Source organism: Adiantum capillus-veneris, chromosome 19 (assembly GCF_014529385.1).
Source record: "Adiantum capillus-veneris isolate H3 chromosome 19, ASM1452938v2, whole genome shotgun sequence".
NCBI classification, from domain to species: domain Eukaryota; kingdom Viridiplantae; phylum Streptophyta; class Polypodiopsida; order Polypodiales; family Pteridaceae; genus Adiantum; species Adiantum capillus-veneris.
The window spans coordinates 50,023,766-50,040,994 of NC_140949.1; the positions used below are offsets into that span (position 1 = coordinate 50,023,766).

General features: G+C 44.5%; 1 protein-coding gene across 4 annotated transcripts in view; it reads left to right on the forward strand.

Annotated features, from left to right (window-relative positions):
• Window positions 1-539: 539 nt before the first annotated feature.
• Window positions 540-17,229, forward strand: part of LOC147433992 (2-Cys peroxiredoxin BAS1, chloroplastic-like) — a 56,585-nt gene continuing 39,895 nt past the window's right edge. For 2 of the 4 annotated variants that reach the window (XM_086489850.1, XM_086489849.1), the window contains exon 1: window positions 540-820. In XM_086489850.1, coding sequence (XP_086345976.1) covers window positions 596-820 — 225 coding nt within the window. In that variant the 5' untranslated portion in view covers window positions 540-595. The remainder of the gene's footprint in view (window positions 821-17,229) is intronic. The other 2 variants (XM_086489848.1, XM_086489851.1) reach the window with 2 other exon arrangements.

The following is a 17,229-nucleotide window of genomic DNA, read 5'->3' on the forward strand; positions in this document are numbered from 1 at the left end:
ATTGCGTATGTAGCGTGCCCTTAGACAGTTTATGATCTATTTAGTAGTTTTAAGCTTCGCTAATCTATGAGATGATTGTACTAGGTGGTGGTTGTTTCTTTTTTGAAGATTCTAGCACAGAAAGACACATGTTTTGGTCTCTAAACTTGACATTCTAATCCATGATGAGTCGATGTATCCCACTGACATATGTAATGCTAGTTTTTTAAAGAGACAAATGTGTAACAATTGTTTTTGGCAATGCTAAACTCAACATTGCATTCTCTTTCGCTACAAAGTTCACCCTTCTAAATGATGAATTCTTATGCTACAAAAGTGTGATTGATATCATGGCAGCATGCTCTTCTTTGTATTACCACAAGTAAGCTTCATATCCGTTCTTTATGAGTGTGCATGAGCACATATGAACATACTATGGGGTCTTAATGAACTACGAGCGGTGGGATCGACAGTGAGAAGCCACTTGTGGTTCAAACCCCCGACCTACCCACTAGCAACCTAGTGTCCTAGTTTCTCAGCCACTTCACTTCCCGATAATCCAACTCACATTTCGGACGGAAATCGTCCGTTCACGTAACACGGTTATAATGGGCGGATGAAAACGGTGGTGGGAGCAGCAGACATGCCCACCACAGCCAAGGCCGCGCTCCCTTCTTCATTATGCACTCACGTTCAACATCAGAAGGGGCTTGGAAATGCACTCTTCATCAAAAGACCAGCATTATTCCGCAAGTCTCCTCCTCCTCGGCTCTCATGGCGCTCTTCACCTCGCAGGCGGCCCCTCATCACCACCTCCGCCTCTATCAACCCCGCACCTTCTGTACGTTATATTCTTATCTGAGAGAGAGAGAGAGAGAGAGAGAGAGAGAGAGAGAGATTAATTACTATTTTGTTCATGTCTTCTAAATTTAAGGCAGACGAAACCTGGGTACATCATCATTATGTCTCAATGTGCTTGAGGAGGGTGGGGATAAATCGTCTATACGAGGCTCATTCTGAAAGGTGCTGATGGGCTGCAGTGCAAAAACATTCGAGCAGAGTAACCAGCTTCTGCTAAGGATCGGGTGCAAAACATGCATACGAAAATCAAGCTAATAGGCATTGCTATGTGCTCAGGTTTTCTGCTTAGGCTGGGTTCAAACGAGCCGGCAATAGAGAGTGTAGCTCCAGCGTGGCAGGGACTGATTGGGTGAAATCGCTCAAGTGTGCTTCCGGACCCACCACTGCTTGGGCGACACCCCACATACCTCCTCAACCCTCCTTTTCAGCGTGGAGTGCGGGCAATGCAGGTAAACCAGATTTAGCTCGCATGGGTAATTCTGACAGAAATTCCTGCCTCCATCTTTTGTGAACAAGAAGATTGGAAGCATAGGAATTGACCCTCCTTTGCTGCCAGGCTTGTTTGGACCCAGCCTTAGAAGTTATCTTCAAAGCTCACCCGTGCGTAAGACTGAAGCAGAGGATGATGAATCATGATGGCGCGTGAGGTTGGGTCATTCACTTGGTACAATCTTGCTTGAAGTGCACTCTCACATGCCATCCAAAACAATACCGTGGAAAAAAGATACTACGGTACGAAAACAACTCACTCACATGTTATTTGCTTTAGAGGCTTCAAATAGGCTTGGATGCAAAGCTTGAGTGACCCTCACTGCTCCAACTCATCCCATATTGTCTCGTAAGAGGAAGCTCCCATAGGTTCATTGGCATCCTGAAATTTTAACAGATCCCCTTGATGCTAGACCTGCTCACTAACACTGTCGCCTAAGTCATCAGGAGTGTAGCATGTTACATTCATTGGATACATATGTCCCCCTAAATGCCTATCTTGGCTCATTATACATGTAGGATGGCTTCCTTTGTGAAGCCATTGGTGTAAGAGTTAAGAGCCTGTTTTCAAGCATGGTATGGGCTCTTTGGGAGAATTATCTTTGCCCATAAAATGTTTTAGTGCATTCCTGCATAGTGGGCTTGTTTTCAGTAAAAACCTGCTTTCTTTCTAGTCAAATTTATGCATGTAGTGCATTGTTGTTTACATGAATTTCGCCAATATTTCTCCATATGAGTTGTAAGTGCACAACTTGTGCGTTTCATTCTGAAATAAAGTTGTTCAATTTATTCCTTTTGGTGGTCGTAAAGATCATGTCTCTAGTGGAGAAGGTGCATTATCTCTAGTGGAAAAGGTTACAATTTTTAACCCTTAATCTGTCTCTAGTAGTGAAGCGGATATTATGTGCAATGAGCCCGGGCAAGTTGATGCAAGTTGTTATGTAGGAGAACAATACCTTCGTTTATAGTGATTGGTAGCCTAGAAAGACAATGGTTCGGGACGATCTCTCCAGTAGGGAAAAATCTATGACCTCTCTCTCAAGTCCACACCCCCAAGTACTTGTGTGCTTGCACATGGATGGGCAACCATTGCAAAGGCAAAGTACCCTCTTGATTCCTCTCGGGTGTAGCAGATGGTAAAGATGCGTTGCAAGGTCCATTATCACACAAGTCACAACCTCAACTACTCTTACTTCGTGAAATTTGTTTTTGCAATTATGAAGTAGACTGCGCAATAGAGAGGAGAAGGTAGAGATAGAAAGGGGAGAAGACAACACCTGGATGGGTAGTTAACAAACCCTCTCAAGGGCCTTTCTGCCCCGTCATTAGAGTGGTATATGCTTTTTAATCGCATTAACGAATCGTAAGATTGATTGTATCTTGCTCCAATCCTTGCCATCTCCTTGGCTCCAAGTCTCTCCTACGTTTGTGTCACGTGACACATCCAACCCTATGTGTCCGTGGACAAGCTACAGCATGACCAGGGTTCAGTTCAGTCAAGTCAGTCTAGCTTAGGAAGTGTTATGGCATTTTTGTGAGTCTGTTCGCAGACCGTGCATGTCCAGACACTTAGATTAGATGCATATCCTCTGGTTGCACACAACATGATCAACATGATCATCAGATTTCCATGAGAACCCATCAAGAGCATTTTTATAGTGCATAGACCTATTTTTCCTATTTTTGACATTTTTCACTTATTATTTTCAAGTAACTTTTGTTGGAAAGTAGGTAGGGCAATTTTGCTAAGTTTGTATATAAGCAAACCTAGCGCTAGCACTTTCTGGCAGAAGAGGCAGCAGGAGCACCTTGCTCAATAGGCAACTTCTCAGCAAGACCAACCCCCGCGACAACTTTGGCGTTTTCTCTCACTAGAAGGCCTAGCTTTTTTGCACCAAATCAGCCAGCGTTTTTGCACTTGCAAATTCTCGGCGACAGTAGAACATCAGATCAGCCTAGCGTTTTGCATTGCAAGACAACCGGCAGCAGCAGAAGACAGAAATCAACCCTAGCGTTTTTGCATCAGCAAAGCAACTCAGCGTTTTGCAGATTCATCGTGACAGAACCTCAGTTAGCATCAACGTTTTCAGTTTTCAGCAGTCAGACTCCACAGTAGAACCCCCTAACCTCACAGATCTCACCTTCCTGCAGAGCAGATTCTCACCGCACGGTCAGATCCCGCGTAGTTTATAGTTTCAGCCCGGAAAACGCAGATTTCAGCATCTGCGTTTTCAGCGCGTCGTCGTCGCATCGTCGCCATCGACATCGTCAGTGACATAGAGTCAGAATTCAGCAGATAAAGATTTGCAGATTTCAGCCCTTAGCATTCTCAGATTTCAGCCCGTCTCGTCGTCTTCCTCATCGTCGTCGACATCATCGGCAAGTCCAAGCATTGTAGAGATTTGTGCAATCATAAGTAGACCGCTCTCGCCATAGAGAGTGGGGCCTTCGGAGGAGGGTTTGATAACATTCTGGTGTCGTATTCTCTTCTCTCTCTATCTCTCAGTCTCATGCACTCCCATTCACAGTGTCCATTCACTTTGTTTGTGTCCATTGCACTCTCTCGCTGAAGGAACGGAAGGCTCTCCCTTCTGTAAGTAAAAGGAACCCTTGAGCACAGTACGGAGCACTATCTTGAGCAAAGTTCAACATTCATTCCGTTGCACCTTACATTGGTATCAGAGCTTTGGCAGTATTTTGTATCACTCAAGGAAAGAACCACAAGAACCACATAATTTTTTTTGCTTGTTGAGGTCGCACGAACCCAAGTTCACTTGGGCATGTCGATTCCTAATCGTGTTTTTGAAGAGTGACAGGAAACCCAGGAAAGAAGGGCTTGTTCAACCTCCCCTTGTGCCTCTTTTCACTCATTGAGAGCGGACTGTGCACTTAGCGGCCGGCCAATCGACGTGAGGTGGGAAAAAGCAACCTTGGTGTGAGCGCAAGGCCGCCAAGGGGTGCGCCCGCGGAAAAGAGCAGAACTAGGTGAAGAGAAGATCCTTCTCTAACACAGATTGCAAGCGGAAGAACCTCAAGAACCGCAAGAACCTCAAGAACTCAAGAACCCCAAGAACCAAGACTCACAAGAACCCAAGTTCCTTGTGGACTTAAGAACCCAAGACCACAAGAACCCACAAGAACCCACAAGAACCCAAGACTTCAGTGGATGGTCATCACTCGAAGCGGAATGGATACTTCGCTTAAAAATGATGAGCATGAGAGAGACGAAGAAGAATTTTCCCCACCAAGAGGTTTTTCTGACCCTCTCCCTTCCCCATCTACGCAAAGGATTGCACTAACTCCTATGGAGGCTTTTGACAAGATGGTGATGGACATGAAGTTAGAATGCGAAGCACGAAAAGCAGAAAGAAAGGCAGAACACAAAGAAGGAATGGAAGCCATAGAGCGTGAGCACGAGCAAGCGCGCTTGGAAGCCGAAGAAAGAACAATAGAAATTGATCGAGAGACCAAAGCAAGAAAAGCAATGAACGACCGATGCATGAAAGAAATGTTGCGACTCTTTTCTCAAGTTCAGGCACAGATACAAGAGATTCGAGAAAAGGAGACACTCTCAGTCTCTTCTCCTCCAAATCATGAGACACAGGATTTGCATGATGATGAGCATGATGAATTGAACGATTATGATAAGCATGATGAATTGCATGATAATGCTGAGCATGATGATTTGAATGACAATGACAAGCATGATGAGTTGCATGATCAAGATGTGATTTCTCACAAGCATGATAATTTGTATGACCATGATGTGATTGTTCACAAGGATGATGTGTTAGTAGTGGATACTTTCTCTAGTGAAGCTAACCTCAATGCAGATTCGATCAATTACGAAGAACCGATCTTGGCTCTTGAGTCAAGGTCCAAAGAACCCCCTGAGGAAGAACTGATCTTGGCTCTCGAGTCGAGGTCCAAAGAACCCCCTCATGACGAACCGATCTTGGCTCTCGAGCCTAGATCCAGAGAACCCCCACAGGAAGTACTATGTGTTCGCATGATTAGTCAGCACGCATTGTTCGAGTGTTTCATTCATGATCGTCTCCTATATTTTAGTCAGCGTCTTAATGTGATCCCTTTTCCTAGGCATGAAATATTGTACGTTGAGCACGTTTCACTCATGAATGAGCACGGATGTATGCGGATTACTCATGAAAAGATGAAATGTTTGCATTCAAGGAATTCACATTCCACGTCTCTTCCTTGGCATGACACAGTCGTAGAAAGAGCACAAGAAGGATTGAGCATCAAGCATAGGCATTTCCATTGTCTTTTGCCATAGTTGATTGATTTAGATCAGAAAGTCAAGATTTTACGCCATTGTTTGCGTGTGTTTGATGAACGGTTTGGCACTCCGTCTCTTTGTTCATCTACATTGCATGCACACTCTTTAAAGAAGACTAGAATTTTTCTAGTCACTTTACATGGAATGGGTATGTTCATGTTTTTGTGTTGGAAGCGGTTTCAGGAATTTTCAGCCTCGGAGATTCTTGAAGATGGTAGATGCATGACTATGGACAAAGATGAAGCATTGAAGGAGCCACAGATGACTGTCGCTTTCCGCGCGGCCCAAAGAAGCAAGCGTTGCAGACCTTTATGAAGTTTAAGTATCGCACGACCCATGCATCAGAGTGGGTCGGCGAAGAGTCCTTTCGAGGATTTTGGATGTTGTTGGCGATCTCCCTCGACGCCATCTAGTTCGGTACCAGTACCTCACTTTCAAACGGAGGGGATGTCACGTGACACAGCCAACCCTATGTGTCCGTGGACAAGCTACAACATGACCAGGTTTCAGTTCAGTCAAGTCAGTCTAGCTTAGGAAGTGTTCTGGCATTTTTGTGAGTCTGTTCGCAGATCGTGCATGTCCAAACACTTAGATTAGATGCATATCCTCTGGTTGCACACAGCATGATCATCAGATTTCCATCAGAACCCATCAGGAGCATTTTCACAGTGCATAGACCTATTTTTCCTATTTTTGACATTTTTCACTTATTATTTTTAAGTGACTTTTGTTAAAAAGTAGGTAGGGTAATTTTGCTAAGTTTGTTTATAAGCAAACCTAGCACTTTCTGGCAAAAGAGGCAGTAGGAGCACCTTGCTCAACAGACAACTTCTTAGCAAGACCAACCCCCGCGACAACTCTGGCGTTCTCTCACTAGAAGGCCTAGCGTTTTTGCACCAGAACAGCCAACGTTTTTGCACTTGCAGATTCCCGGCGACAGTAGAACATCAGATCAGCTTAGTGTTTTGCATTGCAAGACAACCGGCAGTAGCAGAAGACAGAAATCAGCCCTAGCGTTTTTGCATAAGCAAAGAAACTCAGCGTTTTGCAGATTCATCGCGATAGAACCTCAGTTAGCATCAGTGTTTTCAGTTTTCAGCAGTCAGACTTCACAGTAGAACCCCCAAACCTCGTAGATCTCACCTTCCCGTAGTAGATCCTCACCGCACGGTCAGATCCCACGTAGTTTACAGTTTAAGCCTGGAAAACGCAGATTTCAGCATCTGCGTTTTCAGCGCATTGTCGTTGCATTGTCGCCATCGACATCGTCACCGACATAAAGTCAGAATTCAGCAGATAAAGATTTGCAGATTTCAGCCCTTAGCATTCTCAAATTTCAGCCCGTCTCGTCGTCGTCCTCATCGTCGTCGGCAAGTCCAAGCATTGTAGAGATTTGTGCAATCATAAGTAGACCGCTCTCACCATAGAGTGGGGCCTTCGGAGGAGGGTTTGACAACATTCTGGTGTCGTATTCTCTTCTCTCTCTATCTCTCAGTCTCATGCACTTCCATTCACAGTGTCCATTCACTTTGTTCGTGTCCATTGCACTCTCTTACTGAAGGAACGGAAGGCTCTCCCTTCCGTAAGTAAAAGGAACCCTTGAGCACAGTACGGAGCACTATCTTGAGCAAAGTTCAACATTCATTCCGCTGCACCTTACAGTTTGTCAACAGCTCTTGGGCTGATGAGGGAAGAAGAGCAATGGCTAGATATATTCTTCCTTGCCCTAAAAGTGCTACCTCTTAGATTGAAATCTAAGATCTGCTTGTAGAGCTAGTGATTGTGGCTACTACTCGGTGAATTCTTCAAGAGATCAATGGGCTAGAAGCTCAAAAATGATGTGCATGTGGACATAACTTAAAATACTTAAGGACTTGGAAACACTTGTACCGGCACATGTTCTACATTATCTTGCAGGTACTGTGGACCATTCCAAATCCTGAAGAAGATAAGTGCGGTGTCCTATAAGTTGGATATACCCTCGTACCTTAGCGTTCATAAAGTGTCCCACGCTAGTTGTCTAAAGGAATATTTGGAGCAAGAGGAACAGTTTATTCCGTTTAAGGAAGTTCTTAAATTTGAAGGATACTATGTGGTATGTTGTGTGAGAGTGCGTAGATGCGAAAGCATGATAGAGGAGAGACAGAGAGGAGACAAAATTGCTAGAGAGTTGTGAGAGGGAGTTGATCAGCCCCCCATACCTTCCATCAACCACATACTTGCAATAGGCAATATAGAACTGACAAATACATGCCTCAACCTCCCATGTGCCCTACATGTATGAGGGTAAGAGGTGGAGGTAGGGCAAAACAACCCAACACCCTACAAAACTAAATAGGGGCACCTTGTAAATAAAAGGGCCAAACTAGGCATTGGACTAAAAATGGACGGCCAACCCAAATGTCACGTGCGCATTGCTCTTGAGCCACATGGGCAAGCTATTGCTATAGGTAAGCATCCGTCTTAGTTAGTATAACGTAGGATCTAGGGCAATTTTTTGAGGCTCTAGAAGGACGTGCATGATCAGGCAGCCCATAGTTGCATACCCTCACTTGCACAATATAGTCACTTAAGCATATAGACATATGAACAATCACTTAAGTCATTTATTAATAAGTGACTTTGACATGACATTTATAAAAAGTAGGCAGGGCAGATGACTAAAAAACTTATAAAAGAGTCACTTGGCCTTGAGTTTTTAGACATCAGAACCTAGTACCGCAGGGGCATCCAACAACCATAGCACCTCAACACCTAGCGTTTCGATCGCCAACACCTCCAACATCACGAGTGTTTTTCAGGCTATCGCATTAGTGCTTTTCAGCCCTAGCATTTTGCAGATCCTCACGTCAGCATCAGATCCAGCCTAATGTTTTTTCATGAAGAATCATCATGAAGTCTTTAGCATCAACATTTAAAATTTAGCCATTGTATCAACATTGTGCAAGTAATCTAAAGCAAGTACTTGCTTTGGCAACAGAGTAAGGGGGCCCTTGAGGGTGGTTGGGACCCGACATGCGGTGTCATCTCTCTCTCTCTCTCTCTCTCTCTCTCTCTCTCTCTCTCTCACTTTCATTATGTTCATTTCTCTCCAGTGAAGTAAAGTAACCTTGTGTTGGTGTAAAGTACTAGATTTGAGTGAAAAATATTTAAACCCTTCTGTTGCACATGCATTGATATCGGAGCTTTGGACGTGCTTCAGCTTTGCGAACTCAACGAAAGAATCAAGAACCCAAGGAACCTATCTCAGTTTTTTCCTCAAAGAAGTCTCGTATTCCTGCCCTGGACTTATACTTGGTTCCTACAGATATGAGCCACTCCAACCCTTAGTCCATCGTGCATTTTGCACGCTCCCGTCTTCATCGCTACGTCTTGGATACTAAGGCATAACCTGCTCATCATGAACGAAGATCGGCATTGGATACACGAAGATCCAGGTCTTGAGTACCAAGATCTGCTTGAATCCTATATGGATATGGAAGGTGTTCGAGAAAGGATCTCTTCTGCATTCCAATTCCCATGTAGCATGCATCCGCTTTTGTTGACATGGAACTATTAGATATTTCTCTGAGCACCCTTACTTTTCCTTACTTTTTTATCTTCACCTGCAACATTTTCACGACAGGACTGTTTGGGTTGGTATTACTTGCTCGCAAGGCAGAGTTAGCATCAAGACCGATATCAAGCATCAACTTGGCTGGTCTGTGTTTACATCGCAGCAACACCTATATCTATTGTTTCGGTAAGTTTGGAGGATTTTTCATTAATGCATCCACAAGCATCAGACGTACAAAAAGCATATCCACAGGAAGAACTAAGAAGTTCGGCAGTTGTGTGTTATCCTTAATGGGGGGGGGATGTCACGTGCGCATTGCACTTGAGCCACATTGACAAGCTACTGCTACAGGTCAACATCTGTCTTACTTAGCGTAACTTAAGATCTAGCCTGGCAATTTTGTGTTTGGTCCTTATGGATTATCTCCCTAAAATACACAAGGTGGGAAGGAAGGTTCGGTTGGTTATGCATCAGATGATGTCTCTTCATGTGCAATCAAGTTATTTATACAAGAATGGAGAACAAGTGAGTACACAAATCAAATCTTTGCTTTCACCCATGTGTATCTACTATGGAGATGGCAATGGAAGAATTTTTTGTGTAATTGTAGGTGAAAGCATTGGCACTAACTATGTTCCATTGAGAGCATTGTAACCTTCCTCTAACTGATTGTGGGATAGGTGAAGAGGTTGCAAAACAATTATTCAATACTCAAAGAAATTTCATTATAGAGAACAAAAAGAGTTGGCCATTTCCACGCACTTTTGTACATGGACACTATATTTGAGGTGCGCAGAAAGGTCTCCTATGTTTTTATCTTGGCAATTCTATGAGCCTCTAGAAGGACATGTATGATCAGGCAGGTCATAGTTGCATACCCTCACTTGCACAGTATACTCACTTAAGCATTTAGGCACATGAACAGTCGTTTATTAATAAGTGACTTTGACACGACATTTATAAAAAGTAGGTAGGGCAAATGACAAAAAAGTCTATAAAAGAGTCACTTGGCCTTCAATTTTTAGACATCAGAACCCAATACTATCCGCAGGGGCATCCAACTGCCATAGCACCTCAACACCTAGGATTTTGATCGCCAGCACCTCCAACGTCATGAGTGCTTTTCAGCCTATTGCATTAGCGTTTTAAGCCCTCGCGTTTTGTAGATCCTCAACGTCAGCATCAGATCCCGCCTAGTGTTTTTCCATGAAGAATCAGCATGAAGTTTTTAGCATCAGCATTCAGCATATATCCATTTTTATCAGTATTATGCAAGTGATCTAAAGCAAGTACTTGCTGTGGCAACAGAGCTTGGGGGCCCTTGAGGATGGTTGGGACCCAACATGCGGTGTCATCTCTCTCTCTCTCTCTCTCTCTCTCTCTCTCTCTCTCTCTCTCTCTCTCTGTGCCTCTCTCTTTTTTTGTGTTCAGTCATCTCCAGTGAAGCAAAGTAACCTTGTGTTTGTGTGAAGTACTAGATCTTAGTTAAAAATCCTTAAACCCTTTTGCTGCACCTGACACCAAAAGTGGGTGGCTTGACAAAGACGCAGCCTAAATGTGTGGGAGACACACTAGCCAGACAAGTATGCCCTAGACCAAGGTGAAGTAGCACTTGAACCTGAGTTGGTAATTGACCAAACGGTAAAGCGGTCTTGTTGTGTCTCTTATTCAAAGCATGTGATTATGTGGAAACATAGACCCGAGTTAGCAGTAACTTGGGAATTGGTGAGGTAATTGAGGAATCGATTCCCATGTTTTATTGCCGAGAACAATAATTCAGGAAGGTGTTATGTCCTTAGACTTCAGATGTGTGCCTGAACAGTGTTCGACGAGCGTGAACAAGGCCCTTAGCTTAGGTTGGTTATGAAGTCCTACAAATATGTCCGTGGGCTCATTTGTGAGTTATCTTGTGTGATCATTACACCTAAACTGTAGACCCTTGGGAGTGCTTGCTCGGACATCCATGTCAGGATGTAGGCTGGTGGTTGGGACGTTGGTCCTTGAGGTCTGGTACCATCTCCTTGAGGTTTGGCACCTACGTCTAGGCTCGAGCGAATTCACAAATATCTGGTGTTCAGTTAATACTTGCATGATGGAGGCAATGATTATTATGTTCTACTAATGCATGTGGTTGTGATTGCCTTAATCAACGTGTAATCACTTCCGGCAAGTGATTAGACGGAAAGACAGATTTAGCCATAATCTACACACTTTTTTAGTACTTTAAAACAACTTAAGCAATAGAGAGATAGAGGATCCACGCGGAGAAACATAGAGTGGCGGAGTTCCATCTCTAGTCGCATTGGTCCTTGGACTCAAAGATTGGCGCCCCTTTCGGTATTTCTTTATTATTGATTTGCCAAAGTACAACTCCCGAGGGTCCTGCTTGGCGTGAGACTCTGCGTCCAAATGCTCTCGAGAAGTGGCTCTGTGGGCACTTATAAACTTACAAGGGATGCCAAAAGCATAGCCCCAAAAATCATTAGCTCTAAAAACATCTTACCCAAAAGCACTGGCTATCCAAAAGCTTATGTGAAAACTGCCAAAAGCTAGCCAATGGGATTTGCGGAAATCCATAGAGGTTGGCACGAGGCATGCCAACGAAAACCGTGGAAATCCGTATAGGTTGACACGTGGTAGCAATGCAAATCGCGGGCATCCGTACTGATGTGCCACGTCATCGTATTTTATGTGAGCTAGTGTGTGTGTCCTCTTTAATATTGTTGAACTAGGCCCCTCGGTGGAGCTTTATAAGTTGGAAGGTATCTATTTCTTCTTCTTTAGTTATTTAGGCCCCTCGGTGGGCACCCATAAGTTAATTCCTCTTCTTTTCTCTAGGTATTAGGCCCCTCACCCGAAATTTGCAAAATAGAGTCAAATTAGTTCTCGACCTGATTGTCACTTAGATGTCCTAGTGCCACGCAGATGATCACAAATGCAAATAGAGAAAGAACTGTTCACGGCAAAGAGGATTTTGTTTTTGACCAAGAGATTGGCATGGACCACCTTTCTAGGGAGAGTAAGTCTGTGACTGGCCAAACGAACGCATGGATCAAATGCATCTATGACCTCGATGCAGAAACCCTAACCCTAAAACCCGTCACATACTGCCTTCTAAAATCAAAGCAATCGTCCTTGATTGTAGTTGTGTAAGAATTTATGCATACTTTCAACATTTATCGGTCAGAAATGTGTACTAATGCAATGCTTCATTACTTGTGTAGAAAATAAGCTAGCAACAGACACCTCGATTGGGTCTGAAAATCTTTCAACTGGCCAAATTAAAAACATCTTACTCCCAAACTATTGAAAGTATGTCACAAGTGTACACCATTCCGATGCATATAAAATGACATCGGATCTCATAAGAGGGCAAGTTTCCTACTGATATCCCTTTGGATACGATCGTCGATCCAAAGTTTGTGGAAGAGTCACATAAAGTGATCATCTACCTCTTGATATGACGGAAGTATGCCATTGGTCATACCATGTCAAAATTCATACATTCAGAACTCAAGGTAATCCAAAAGCTTCTTCTTTGTACAATTGTATCAGATCTTCATGATCTGTCAGTTCCTCAAAATTCATCCATTGTTCATGCGTTGGTGGATAGTCCCGGAACTTCACTTGTTGTTTTTCCTCGAGTGATGTAGTCTTTATGAGCCAATATCTGTTTTGGGATCAAAATCTATTTAGTCTCTCCTACCTCTGGTTGAGCGTTTTCTGAAGGGTCAATAGGTAAATCTCTTTTGAATGGCTTAAGAAGGCTGACATGAAAAGCATTGTGGATTTTCCAATGAGAAGGTAAGTCCAATCGAAAGGAAACATCATTAATGCTTTGAATGACCTTGAATGGGCCGTAGAATCGTTGACTGAGTTTGGGATACAAGCATTCTTTGCCTTTCTCTTTCCGTAATCATGCCTCGTCAAATCTAAGTAGAACCTAGTTGCTCACTTTGATATCCAATCTCTTTGTGTGCTTGTCAGCAGCATGATTTTGCTGGTCTTGGGACTTTTTTAACCTTTGAATAGGCAATATCCATGTCTTTTACAAATTTGTCGGCCTCGAAAATCAGAATCGGCGGGACTTCACTAGTTCCCTCAATGATCTCAAAGGGTGCCTTTCCGGTTGAGGAATGAGTGGTGTTATTGGAGGCAAATTCCATGAGCGGTAAGTATTTTTCCCACAAGTTCTTATGATTTGAGACATAGGTTTTGAGAAGGTCAAGTATTGTGGCGTTTGCATTTTCTTATTGGCCCTCAATTTGTGGATGAAAAGATGACGAGAACTTCAATGTAGTGTTGATGTTGTCAAAGAGAGCTCTCCAAAAGAGACGTGTCGCTCGTGGATCTCGGTTGCTGACTATAGATTGGGGCATCCCATGCAATCAAAAGATATGTTGTAAGAGCAGTGTTGCCATCCGATCTGCTTTGATGGTCTTTCTTTCGGGATTGAAATGAGCTTGTTTGCTAAAGTGGTCAATGATGGTCCAAATTCCATTACAGCCCGATGATGTAGTGGGCAAGTCAAAGATGAAGTCCATTTAAGGTCGAGTAGGGATAGGAAGAGGATGTAACAACTCGGACGCTTTTTGACGGTTGTACTTCACTTTCTGGCAGGTGATGCATTCAAAAACATACTTCTTGACATCTTTGGGCGGAGACTAGGCCAATAGAAAAATGTATCAATGGCAAGGATTGTTGGGTGAATACCGCGATATCTTGCATATGGTGGGGCATGAGATTCAAGCAAGATTTTGGGTTGAAGAGCATGCGCAATACAAAGCTTCTCGTGGAATAGAAGATATCGATCTTTCAATGTGTAGGGTGGAACAGAGAATTTAGACATCAATCATTCGAAGGTAGTCGCAAATTGGGGGTCTGAGGTTTATAGATCAAGGCATCAAGCTCTGGGTGAGCAGCAATGGTGATCGAAGCGGCATACGGTTGTCGTGAAAGAGCATCTGCTACTTTATTGCCTTTGGCTGAGTTAATCTGGAAGTGGAAAAGGGATAAGAAATTTGCCCATCTCATTTGCTTCTCGGAGATTTTGGTTTGATCCATAAAGTAATGGAGGCTCTAATGGTTGGTTTCAACAACAAACTCGACTCCATGAGGTAATGTTTCCAAGATATTAGAGCATGCAACACAGCAAAAAATTCTTTTTCATAAATGTTACCCGAATTTTCCTCAAGGCGTAGGCGTCGACGCTCGTAGGCCACCACATGCCCATCTTGTTCAAGTACAACTCCTAGGCTAGTACTGCACGCGTCGCATTTGACCACAAAAGACTTCTTTAAATCGGGAAGAACTAATACGGGATGAGTGGAAAGTTTTTGCATTGATGTATCGAAAGTTATGATTTTTGTAGAGATCCATCTAAAGATAGCTCCCTTCTTGGTTAAATCATGCAGTGGAGCAGCAAATAGATGCAAAGTGTGCAATAAATCATCCGTATAAGAGGCAAGGCCCAAGAATCTGCAAACCTCATGAATAGAAGCTAAGTGGGGCCACTCATGTATCGCTTACCTTTTTGGGATCCATTCTAACCCCCTTTGCTGATCTGATATGTTCGAGGTAGTGGATCTGTTTCATAAAGAATTCACTTTTCTTTCCCTCGATAACCAATTTATGGTTGCGAATTCCTCAAATACCAAAGGTAGATGTCATTGATGTTCTTCTTCATTCTTGGGAAAGATAATCAAGTCGTTGATGAAGGTGCCAACAAACTCACAGTGCTTTCATCAAATCAACATCTTGTGACATAGGGTACCCGCTGTTGCTCTTGCGCCATCGCCTGCTTCCCCCTCTGCCCTCATCCCCGCGCCCCCCCCACGCGCGCCTGCTTGCATGCTGACCTGCCCTGCTCTCCCTGTCCTGCATTACCCAGCCCTGCTCTCACCACTCCCCCCTTCGACTTTCTCCCTCCCCACTCCTTAGCCTCTTCTCCTCTAGCCTCGCTCCACGCTTCTTTTTCGGCGTACAACACTTGTTGGCTGCCCTCAACGCGCAAGTGCTTTTCGTCGACTTCTTCGTCTTCTTCCCCAGAGCAGCAGACATAGAATGGCGGGCCTTGCTCGATCCCAAAGGGACTCCACAAAAGTCCCTCGTCCGACAGCCCGGAGCTGACTCTTCGACTTGCTCTTTTGTCAGCAGAGCAAGCGAGCTTGATGGCCGAGGTGGAATGGCTTCAGCCACCTCGGTCATTTGCATGATTGTTGGCACATAGCCCAGCAGAGGCAAAATTCGGGACTTTCTCAAGGCGTGTCTCCTCACGGAAGTGGGCAAGATCATTGATGTGCAGATTTTCGAGAGAGACTACTACCATTCAGGTAGTGGCACCACGGCTTCTACCTGACTACAAGTGCTTGAGGAGGAGGCAGATCTTCCAAGACTGAGGTGGGAGTATCTTCCCTTATTCTAGGATTGGCTCCATGTTTGGGACGGTCTTGGAGACCCTGCAAACTACAGCTTCAGTTGTGGCCAAGGCCGCAGGGTTACCCACCGTGCGGGTCCTTGTTTGGGACACACATACACACATAGACTCCTGAAGGTGGTTTTGTTGCCTCGGGTGAGTTGTGGTTGGATCAAACAGAGTGTCGAGTATTCGGGCCTCCCAAACGATTGCTTCATTTGCAGATAGATGGGCCATCTTGGGAGGGCTTGTCCACGCAAGAGAGCTTGGCCTACTTCACAACCATAGGTCCTTAGGACGGGCCTTGCACCGAGTTCCGAGGTCCCCCCAAGAGGGGCTTCGGAGACCCCCGGAGACCAAGCCTCAACAGCGGCAGATGACCGAACTGAGGAGGGATGGCACGAGGTTCGGGGCCGTCGTTGACAGGGCTAGGTTCCTCCCCCTGGAGGCCCCCTCACTATTCCTTGACAAGAGTGGGTTCCTATGGGAAATTGCTTTGGACCTTTGTAGCGGAACCACCTCAGACCCCTCCCCTTCTACCTCTTGTGTGCATGGGGATCCCCCTCCCCCCCAAAAAAAAAAAAAAAAAAAAAACCCATATTTAGTAGCAGAAATGCAGAAGCCTCAAGACCCTAATCCGTGAAACCCTAGGAACGGGAGTCCCGCCTCATGCCAGCCTATTGGGTGGGCAACACAGTGGAGTGCATCGTCGAGAAAGGTACGTCTACCTCAAATACAGTCGGTCACCGCCACAAAACAACCCTCACTCCCTAATTTGCTCCTTGGAGATTTTGGAGCCACCATTGGACATGAATCTGAACTCTAACAAGGGCAGCCCACCATGGCAATGCACTATCTTTGAGAAAAATTGCTCCTTGGAGATACTGGAGCCACCACTGGACAGGAATATGAACTCTAACAAGGGCAGCCCACCATGTCAATGCACTATCTTTGAGAAAAGATGTGACTCCGAGCAACTTTGATTCTTCGATAAAGTTCCCTTTATTGAAAGAACGTCAAATTGTTGTAAAAATTTGAGAGCATTATGTGAATCTTGGATGCTTGAGAATGCGAAAAACTTTACAATAGACCACCATCTTTAAAGAGTTTTGGAACAACGTTTGTTGTCGGAGGTAATAGTAGTAATAGTGGTGATGTTGCCCATCTGTTGTATATGTAGGGAGGAGAGGAGCAGTGGGTGGTGGTGTGGGAGGCAGAGTGTAGGGTGGGGGTCCAAGGGGTAATGGGGGTAAGGTATCTGTGGCAGCATGAGAATGTTCTCCTAAAGCCATCTGCTTGAAGATTCCTCCTAAAAACTAAGAGACATCTCTAGAACTCTGTCGAGAAAAGGCCACAAGAGGATTTTGCTGTACAGAAGAATACATGTGGGAGGCTTGAGGGACAACCTGGGTCACAAGTGGATTTAGAGAGCCCAAGTAGTTGTGCAAGGCTTCTAAATCAATTCGATCATTGGTTAGGTTCTTCTTTTGTTGGTCCACCAGGTACACTAGTTGTCAATCCACATACTGAGCATGTGCCTCGTCCGGTTGCCTTTGTGTGGAGGGACTGGAAAGGCCCCCTTCTTGAATAGTGTGGTCGACATGTTCTCTGTCCATGTTGATTGGATCGTGC